General features: G+C 39.8%; 1 protein-coding gene and 1 long non-coding RNA gene across 4 annotated transcripts; one reads left to right on the forward strand and one right to left on the reverse strand.

The window, feature by feature from the left end:
* Positions 1-27: 27 nt before the first annotated feature.
* Positions 28-3893, reverse strand: LOC112487656 (uncharacterized). The gene is made up of 3 exons (XR_003050965.1): positions 2878-3893; positions 1883-1970; positions 28-1722 (listed from the first exon to the last, which is right to left on the reverse strand). It is a non-coding gene; the product is annotated as an uncharacterized LOC112487656 (long non-coding RNA).
* tcea2 (transcription elongation factor A (SII), 2) lies at positions 2570-7125 on the forward strand. 3 transcript variants are annotated; one of them, XM_025059712.1, is made up of 10 exons: positions 2570-2820; positions 3854-3993; positions 4145-4250; positions 4388-4475; positions 4554-4681; positions 4813-4869; positions 5422-5576; positions 5673-5819; positions 5905-5976; positions 6792-7125. In XM_025059712.1, the coding sequence occupies exons 2-10, from the start codon at positions 3919-3921 to the stop codon at positions 6798-6800; spliced, it is 837 nt and encodes a 278-aa protein (XP_024915480.1). In that variant the 5' UTR covers positions 2570-2820; positions 3854-3918; the 3' UTR covers positions 6801-7125. The 3 variants fall into 3 exon arrangements, with proteins under 3 accessions (XP_024915480.1, XP_008317151.1, XP_016891111.1); XM_008318929.3 differs by having other exon boundaries at positions 2571-2820; positions 3931-3993; XM_017035622.2 differs by having other exon boundaries at positions 2571-2820; positions 3931-3993; positions 4557-4681.
* Positions 7126-10026: the final 2901 nt, after the last annotated feature.

A 10026-nucleotide genomic window follows, 5' to 3' on the forward strand; every position in this document is an offset into this window, starting at 1 on the left:
AAAGGAACACCACAGTTTTAATGGGCCTTGTAAAACAAAACTTCAAAAAAAGAGTGTCATCAACAAAGGTTTGGAGGCTCGATGAGCAGCAGATTTGTTCTTGAACTTTACATGTGTTAAAAATCAAGAAAATGTCTTGTGCAAATCTTTGATGAGGAGTTGAGAGAAAAGGAAAGAAGACAAAATAACAAAAAAAGACAAAGGAGAAAAAGAGGTGATAGGATACGAGGGGAGGAAGAGAAGACGGTTTATGATATTTAAAGGATAAACGAGTGACTATAGGACAACACAAAACACAGTGACGAGAGGAAGACAAAATGATGACGAAAAGATGGTGTTCACGTTGGCCAGCAGAGGGAGACAGCGGAAGAGAGAAATATTCAATACATTTCTTAGGAGGAACAGAGGTGAGAAGGAGGTAAGCTGGGAAAATGAAAAAATAAAAAACATAAATATAATTAATATATTTAGATTTCAATTTAAAATAAATTGATGAGAGAGTTAGAGAAAGATGAGTCAATAAAATGATCAGCAGAGATGCGAATGACACCAGAATGTATATATTTTGAAAGGGAAATAAAATAAAAATGGGTTCTTGATTAATTAGTGAGACAAACTAGAATTAGTCTGGCCAATCTTAAACAACCTCTCATTTGCAATATGTCCCCACAAAGATGACGTGTCACCACAACACAGCAGTATTTGACCTTGAAAAATGTCCCCACAACTATAGCTGCACCAGGATCACACACACACTGCTCTGCTCTGCAGATGCTCAGTTTTGATTCCTGGCAGTACACAGAAAATATCCAAGAATTATTAACTAGTATCAAATGCAAAAAGGACAGCCTGATTCAAATTTAGAGGGAGTCAGAACCGCTACAGTGGACCACTTCAGTGAGCTGTCGCTGGCAGGCAGCTGTTAAACAATAATCTGTTCTTCATTTTCTGACATATTTGGGACAGTTTTATTTATTTTGGACCACACTGACATAAATCAACACACCCTAAGTTTTAAAATCCATTTAAAAGCAAAAGCTGTTCAACATGTTTTTTTTGTTTGTTTGTTTGTTTGTTTTAATTAATGTGAGATGGATTAGGGCAGTACCTGTTAACACATGATGTTGATATATATTCTGTAATATTACTAAACATCTTGTGCAAGGGTATTTTTAAATATCCATTCTGAACCTTAACCAGAAAAGTCCAGTTGTTTTTTTTTCAAATAAAACTTTAGCATACTCCCTTCAAGTAAAGTTTATGACCATCACAGAAAGATTATGACACCACATATAGGCTAACATTGAGTTAGCAGATTTTGGCAGCCATATGTGGGTACAAATTGTCTTTCATTGTCTTATAGCCAACAGCTTGGAACACACAAAACCTACAAAACACCTCCGGATGTGAACTTAAATGTGTCATCACATACGAATTTTGGCTGGGCGTATGTTCAAGAACTTATGACATTATCAGAAACATTCTGATTTTTGGTCATGACAGCGTTCACAAAAGCACAGATATACTCAACAACACTGACATCTACAGGAAGAGAGCTGCAAGTACATGTGCGGCACATTTTCTGGAGAAAACTAAATTTTTCTGCTTATTTTTCCCTGTTCGTTAGTTATCATTAAACAGTAATACGCATCGACCCAATAGGATGGTCGATGCTCTTGCCTTACATCAAAAAGATCATCGATCGAGCCTTTGACGGTCTTCCTGTGTGGAGTTTGGCACAAAGATAGATAGATAGATAGGTCAGATTCATTATAACATTTGTTTAAATTATTTGTCACTTAATTTTGGTTGTAGAACTTTAAAATATAATATTTTAATTTAAACCCTGAGGATGAAGAATCAATGGAAACTTTATTATTACCTCAGATTATGCTGTTCTTATTTTCCGAGAAGTCGTTATTTTCCTATGGGGGCTGCCATGTTGGACAGCCATGTTTTTGTACAGTAGCCTGCAGTGGACAAAATAAATTCTTTTTTATATCTTGTTTAAGACTGATCGTCACAGCATGTTTTTTTTTCACACAGTTGAATAGAAATGACAAGATGAAGACTTTAAAATTTAAACAAAGTTCACCAAATGATGTTGCTAAATCTTACAGAAGAAGACTACAACTCCCAGCATGCAGTCGTATCAACAACGAACCAGAGGGGTGCAGTTGGGGTTGACAGCATAGCTTTAAGGCACTTTAGGTTTGGATTTGACCTCCGGTCAGAATTGGTTCTAAGGCCTTTTCAAAATAAAATTATCATACAAGTCTCCTTAAAGCAAGCTGTGCATCCACGTCGATAATATTTTGCTTAAATACATAATTTAAAAAAAAACAACATAATTTTGAATGTACACAAAATACAACTTACTTTATTTGAACTTTTATGAAAGAAAAATAGGAAAATCAACATTTTGGTCTAAACTTCAACACAACTATTCTTAGGTCCATTGTGTCTTTAAGTAAATAACTGTAAGTAATAGGTAACACATGCATCTGTTTATATAAATAATCTCATTATCTTATTTTGATGGCGGGAGATCGGTTCTCTTTGGTTTGTTAATGTACGCTTGTTTCTTTGTTTCTCTCGCGAGATCTGGCAACATTGACTGAGAGGAGAGGCTCTGTGAGCGTTGGGAGAAAGAGGGGAGCAACGGGAGAGTTTTTATTCCACATCAGTGGGTTGTTGAAGGTTATCTTCACCGTTTAGGAACAGAACTGCTGCATAAAATCTACCTTCGAAATGTCCAAGAACCAGGAGGTGGAGCGCATTGCTAAAAAACTGGATAAAATGGTGCATAAAAAGAACACGGTGAGTGGCGCCAAGAGTTGCGGCATCTGCAGTAAAACGACGTCAGGTGCTTTTTACCTTTAACTGCTGTGGGGCGGAAAATTCTGGAAACAGCAGTGAGGATGTTTTTCACTCGGTTCTGTGCTGGAGTTGTTTTCCTCCACTGCTACTGGTGATGATGCTGCGTTTTGTGGTTTCAATTAACTTATTTGTTTTAATCAGGAAGTAGTTTAGAGTTAAATCACGTTAGCGAATGAGTTTGCAGCTGCCAGATTTCGCAGCTGAAGCTGATCGTCTCCACGCCAGATTTTTAAACCGCAGCTCGTAAATGTCGTTTATATGTTTAGGGTCCTATCGTAAGATACCCAGACACAAAATATTTTAACAAAAACATTGCATTGTATTATATTAAAATGGTGGACAGTATTTACACTCAATGTGTTCACCTGTAAAATACAAAAGGGAAATTCTAATTAATTTACACACAGTCAAAACATTTGTAGTTGAACGACGTATTCACTGAAACTCAACTTTTTTACCATGTAAAAATTGAACACATTTTGACGTCACTGACGTCACTGTACGTGCTTCATGGGCATGGACAGGCTGTTATTGGGAGATCCACGGTAGCGAGATGCATATGTGTCCATTGGCTTCACATTCCCATTTAATTAGCTACAAAATTAAAACCGTAATTCACAAGAGTCATTGAGAATATGTTGACAGAATTAATAAAATACTGGTCAACAGTGGTACTGCAGCCAGAAAAGTATTAACAGGTAGTTTCTAACTGTGCTTTTTGAATCAGTTACACTTGCAGTGATATTCAAATGGGTGCAATGACGTTGGTAAGAAGAGTGTCTGCTATTGTATGTCCCAGAACTAACTTATTACATTGTTTTGGAAGTCTGTATCAAACAAGTAGCTCTTCATATCACTAAGTGCCTCTGAACAAGCTCTTAGTTTCAGAACGGTTGGTGACCCCTCCTCCAACATGAGACAACCTGTCTTTGCGATACGAAATGTGATACAAAATGTTGATTTCATAAAGCAGGGAAAAACCCACAACACGGGCCCAACCTTCAACAGGAAGAGAAGTTAGGCGATGAGCGACGTGTGATGTTTTTACAGGATGGCGCTCTGGACCTGCTGAGGGAACTGAAGAACATAAAGATGTCTCTGGAAACACTGCAGGTAAATTGACCGTGCTGTGTCACTGCTACACCGAGTCAAGTGGACCCTAAAGATTCAACACAATTAGAGACTGATAACAACCTGCACTTGACTGTCTCACATCATTTGCTCTGCCGTGGTAACTTTGTTTTCCTCCTCCCAAAAACCTCAGTCCACCAGAGTCGGGATGTCGGTGAATGCCGTGAGGAAACAGAGTTCAGAGGAAGAGGTTCAGACTCTGGCCAAAGCTCTCATTAAGTCTTGGAAGAAACTGCTAGGTAGGTTAAGTCTGTGTGTGTTACTACAATAAATAATGCCTTTGGTTAAGTTTACAAGTATTTAAGTCTCAGCAACATCACCCGTTAGATACTGATGATGTGGTTAGTGTGATTTGTGTGTCATTGTCCTCGCACAGATGAAGGGAAGTCTGAGGAGAAGAAGAAAGAGGGTTCTCCGGTGTCCACGTCTTCCACCTCCAAGGACACCAAGAGCAGCGAGACAAGGTTCGTCCTCAAACAACAACTGATGGAGTTTTGTCTTCAAACAAACCAGATCCTTGTCATAAACCTTTACCTTCTCAGCAGTAAAAAGTCCGTGGACACACCCACCCTTTCGTCTCGCTTCACCACCTTCCCAACGGCCGCCGTCACCACTGACAATGTCCGGAACAAGTGTCGAGAGCTGCTGGTGGCTGCGCTGCAGACAGACAGTGAGGACGTGTTTGTTTAAATCCACTGAGCATTACTTCAGCCCAGACACTGAGCCAACACTTTGGTGGTTTTATTGAAACATCGAGGTGGTGTTTGGGAGAAGTTATTTTAAAGCCAGTGTATGTTTCAGATGACCACAAGAGCATCGACGTGGACTGTGAACACCTCGCAGCACAAATCGAAGAACATATCCTTTTACATCATGAACCTGTTTCACTCCTCATTGGTTGGACAGTTCTCACAGGACAAAACCTTTTTTTCTGAAACACAAAGAGTGAGTTAATTTTCCAATGAAACTCACAAATTTAAACATCAAAAAAGTAATACAAATATGTCACCTTTGTTCATTTGCCAAAGTCAAATTTCAGCATTTTAACAAAAGCGTCCAGAGGGGGGCAGTGTACTGCGAGATTAGAACATAATCTACTGTAAAATTGTTCTCAGTTTTTCTGTGTGTCTGTAAAGAAGGGCAAGAATTGTAGACTAAAGGAGACATAAGATGCCATGGATCTTTTTTTTTAAATGTGACTCAACATATTAATCCTTAAGACTGTTGTAGGCCGGTTAGTAATAACTGTCTTCTAATGACGATATCTGTGGCCTACTAGTTGATCAAATCTGGCATGTGATCAGAGGATTGCCCAGTAAATTGTAGTCCACAGCTCTACACTTCTGGTCTGTATTTTGTCTTGTGTCGTACATGTCTAGATGTGTGTCTTTAACTGCTCGCCGTGGTCACTGATCTATCAAGAATTTAAGTCAACAGACATGAAATACAAAACCCGACTACGAAGTCGAATCTCAAATCTGAAGGACCAAAAAAACCCTGAGCTGCGCCGCAACGTCCTCTCTGGAAACATATCACCTAAACGCATCGCCTCCATGAGCGCCGAGGTCAGTCACAGGTTTGATCTATGTCGCAGTCCTGTGCTGTTCTAAACGCTACTGCTGACTGACTCGAACATGCCAAATATCTGTGTGTGTCTGTAGGAAATGGCGAGTGCAGAACTGAAGCAGATCAGAGAAATACTGACCAAGGAGTCCATCAGAGAGCATCAGCTGTCCAGGGTGGGAGGGACGGAGACGGACATGTTCACCTGCAGCAAGTGTCGTGGGAAGAGCTGCACGTACACTCAGGTAGAGACGTGCACCAGCACACCAAGTGGCTGTGCTGATGAACTTGACCATACGTTTCACATATATATATGTATATGTCTTATAGGTGCAGATTCGAAGCGCTGACGAGCCGATGACGACCTATGTGTTTTGTAACAGCTGTGGAAACAGATGGAAGGTAAACATTTAAGTCACTGTTATTTATTATGGTTCCAAAAAAAATGTCAGTGGAAATTACAGATAATCCCTGTAAATCGTACACAGTTATCATAGTGTTGGTTCATAACATATATACTAATAAGTTTGAAACTAAGATGACATTCAAATATGTGCACATATTTCCTCCACCTTTGTTTTAAAAATATTTCAGAGGACAGTAGAACAGAAAACTTTGGATATTCATCCATTGTCATACAATGGTCATAAAACAAAGAAAATGCTGCATTTACTATTTACTGCAAATCAAGGTCAATTGCGAAGGTGTACCACAAGATGGCAGCAGAGACCGGTTTAGTTTAATTCCTATTTGCATCCTTAAAATTGACTTTTGTAACCCTTCACAATCACGTGTATTCAAACTTCACCACTTATAACATTTAACTTGGTCATTTCTTGTTATTCCTCCGTTTCACATCTTTTTTTTTTTGCTCACTCCTTTCCTCAGAGTGAGGAAGTGTTTGCTCTTGTTTACCTGTTTCACCTCCTTCTCTGTCCTCTCACCCTCACCTCTGTCCCTTTGACTCCATATTTACCTTCTTTCTTGTTCTTGTCTCGTTGACCTCCCGTCCCTCCCTTATTTAGTGTCTACTTCTAGGTCAAGGCGAAACACCCAAATTGTAAAGCTTATGGTTTGAGTCCTGTGCTGTTGTAGTCACACATCAGTGTTCCTGAACAACAACAACTGTCATTATCTTCTGCATTGACTTTTTTCTTTTTTTTAATCCCTGTATCTGCTGACTGTGTAATCAAAGTCTTTCTTTCTTTCTTTTCCAGTTCTGTTGAAGAGGATGTAAATGTAACCCTGCAGTGATGCAAACGGACTAAAGTGGAATGACTTATGTATTTAAGAATATTTTTTTATGATTTCTGTATGTTTTTGTTTTATATTTAAAAAAGTTAAGAGCAATTATGTAATATATTTGCCAGTTATTGGTTTAATTTGTTTTCTATGCAACACTTGTATATTTTTTTTTTCTAAAGCGAGATGAAGCTTAAGGACAAATGTGAATCACACTTGTTTATTAAGAGTTGGTGTGTTCTTTCTTTGCTGTTTGCTGCCAGATATTTTGCCCTTAACATATCTATTAAATTTGCTCTTGAATGAAAATCAGCATTCACTGCATTTTATTTACTATCCCAACAAGATGGTTGAAATTCCAGACATACATATAATCCATAAGTCATTTTATATTTTTTAACTAATGCACATTTATGAGCAAAAAAAGTTTTATTTTAATTCCATGTTATTAAAAAAAATTGTTTAAAACTGGAAATCTTTTCCCTCCAAATACTTCAATATTTCTACACAAATCTTTCTCAATACTGATATTTAAACGATTCACCACAGTTCCACAGTCAAGTTAATTTATTAAGAATAAATACTTTCAGTTGAGTAAATGTGTTCTTTGTTCTTCAAAACATTTTAAAACTTTTCCACAACCTCAGTGGTATCGGTAACCTGTTGACAGGTGGAAGAAGTGGTGAGAAGGCAGCGTAAAGGAAGCTTCACTTCTGTTTGTTGTGGAAACACGACTGGTCTATTTTAGTGGACATTAGGGGGGGACGGGGGAGAAAACCTAATGTAAGAGGAAAGACTGGAAGGAGTGGGAAAAATCCTGGATGAGGATTGTGATGAGTGGACCAAAAAAAACAGCCAAAATGGAGGGAAAACAGAATGGGTAGAGAAAAAAGGCACTCGTTTAACAAGGAACAACAGCCAAATAAAAACACTTTTTTCTTAAATGTTGAAAATAACGACATTTGTGGTTTTTATTGACGTTAACCTCTTGAGCTGACATTGTCTCACCACCAGAGGGGGAAGTAGCAATAGGAAAACTTTGGTTTTTTTTTAAGCAATTACATTTTACGTCGGTAGCAATAGGAAAACTTTGGGTTCTTTTTTTTAAGCAATTACATTTTACGTCTCAACCCGATTTGTCACGTGGTCCGTTTATACGGTTCTTAAAACGCAGTTCTAAGTGACTAATTTTAATATAAAAGTTAAAATCTGACAACAGAACCGTTGTCTTCGGCCTTGAATTAGTAGCAGGAGCCGCGTTTATCGCATCTGAACCCCGACTACTCGTGGAGTCGGTTTCCTCCCCCACTGTGTTCAGTGGATAAGAAGAAAGACAAGGAAAACTTCTCCACATTCGCGGGTTCGACTTCTCCAAGGTGGAGATAAAAAAATAAACCACAAACAAGTAACGGTCGAAAACAAAGAAACAAACCGACAAGGCGACGAGCAAAAAGGACAAATAAACATCGTAACGTTCGATAATCGTTAACAACCAAACACACGCCCGCTGCTGTCAGTGGAGAAAAAACACGAACGACCACGAGTGAAGGTCTTATATCACGGTCAGCTGATTAGACAGATGCTGTTCACCTGTGTCACCTGGAGAGAGAGAGACAGAGAGAGAGAGAGAGAGAGAGAGAGAGTAGAGATCCAGTCCAGAGGCGGCTCTAGCCTTTTATTGGGTGGGGACCCCCACTTTCCACCTGAAGATTCGATCACCTTGATAACAGATCCCACGTTAGACTGATTCAACAGAGGTCAACAAATCTGGACAACCACTGTGGTGACCCTGGTAAACGGAGGAGCTAAAAGCGATTCTTTCTTTGTTTTAAGTATTTTTTAAGGGGATACAGCATGCCCTCTATCTCCAGCAGGTGGCGCCCTTGGCCACTTGCCTACATGCCTTGGCCAGAGCAGCAAAGCACTTCTGAAAATGAAGTCCAGGTGGAAACTTCTGAACTTGTTAGAGTCTAAAATATAAGAAGAAGAAAAAATTCCAGGGTCTTTCCTGTCCACCTCAGACCGACCTGGACACACAAATATGTGTATGGATGTGTGTGTGTGTGTGTGTCATGGAGAATGAAACCTAAACACAAACAGATCATGTTACAGTGGACTGTGGAAAAGACCAAACGTGTGTGTATGTGTGTGTGTGTGTGTGTGTGTGGTGTTTCCTTGAGGAACTGAATGTTGTGAGTTTCAACACTGACGGTAAAAGGCTGCAGTTTTGTTTGTTGCTGCTCAGTTCATGTTCACATACGTAGTACTTCCTCGTTACGAGGTGAAAGTTTGGGTCACGATGCAGGACGTCCATTTTTTCATTTTTTTTTTTTTTTTGGTGGAGGACATTTTGTCTTTTTAGTCTCAGTGACAGTCGCAGAAGAAGGGATACTACACTCATCTTTGTAGCCAATCCCAGCGTTCATCAGTAGAGGGCGGGGTCACACCCCAGAGTCTCCAGCTGTCCACTGTTGGGCCACATCCAGAAACAAACAATTATTAAATAGAATTGTCAAACAGTTTAATAACATTTTGAATCTGACTAATCACAGGGGAGCGATGAATCAACCCTGTCTAAATATGACCAAAAAAACCCCCCTGTCTGTGTCAGGACTGGACTGAAATCACCAGGCAAAACTTACACACTTCTTATTCCAAGACCTGGCATCGAACCAGCAAACATGGGATGTGGCTTTAAGGCAGAACTAACTGCCCCGACACAGGGCATGTGTCTCAAGGTGCAGCCACCAAATACAGAGATAGTTTATGATAAATTGGTCTTAAAGAGACAAAGCTCCGCCCACTTTGGCCCTAATGCATGAATCATGAAGAGGACGAAGAATGAAAAGAAGGCGAGAGAGCGGGAAAGTCAACGAGTGAAGAGTGGGTTTAGATAAAAGTTTCAATCGTCTTTGTGTGGAAGGACGACAGCGCGGCGTGGACACCCAAACACGGCGGTCGCCGTCGTTGACCTACATCACACCTTTGTCACAGTCGTGGGTGTGTCCACTTGAAAAGGTGTGTGCTGCGTCCCGGGAGTCGCCTTGACACTTTTTATGTCTTTGTATTTACACAGTCTGTGGGAGGAGCAGTAGCAGGTCAATGAAGCTGCCAGCCAACACACACACACACACACACACACACACACACACACACACACACACACACACACGGGAGAGACAAAAGATACACACATCTCTCTCTCTCTCC

This window comes from Cynoglossus semilaevis, chromosome 10 (assembly GCF_000523025.1).
Source record: "Cynoglossus semilaevis isolate Cse_v1.0 chromosome 10, Cse_v1.0, whole genome shotgun sequence".
In the NCBI taxonomy this organism is placed as follows: Eukaryota; Metazoa; Chordata; class Actinopteri; order Pleuronectiformes; family Cynoglossidae; genus Cynoglossus; species Cynoglossus semilaevis.

Coding starts and splice junctions, on each gene's coding strand:
- tcea2 (XM_008318929.3), top strand. CDS start 2,752: ATGTCCAAGAACCAGGAGGTGGAGCGCATTGCTAAAAAACTGGATAAA. Junction 4,251..4,387: donor GTCTTGGAAGAAACTGCTAG/GTAGGTTAAGTC, acceptor GTCCTCGCACAG/ATGAAGGGAAGTCTGAGGAG. Junction 5,577..5,672: donor TCGCCTCCATGAGCGCCGAG/GTCAGTCACAGG, acceptor GTGTGTCTGTAG/GAAATGGCGAGTGCAGAACT.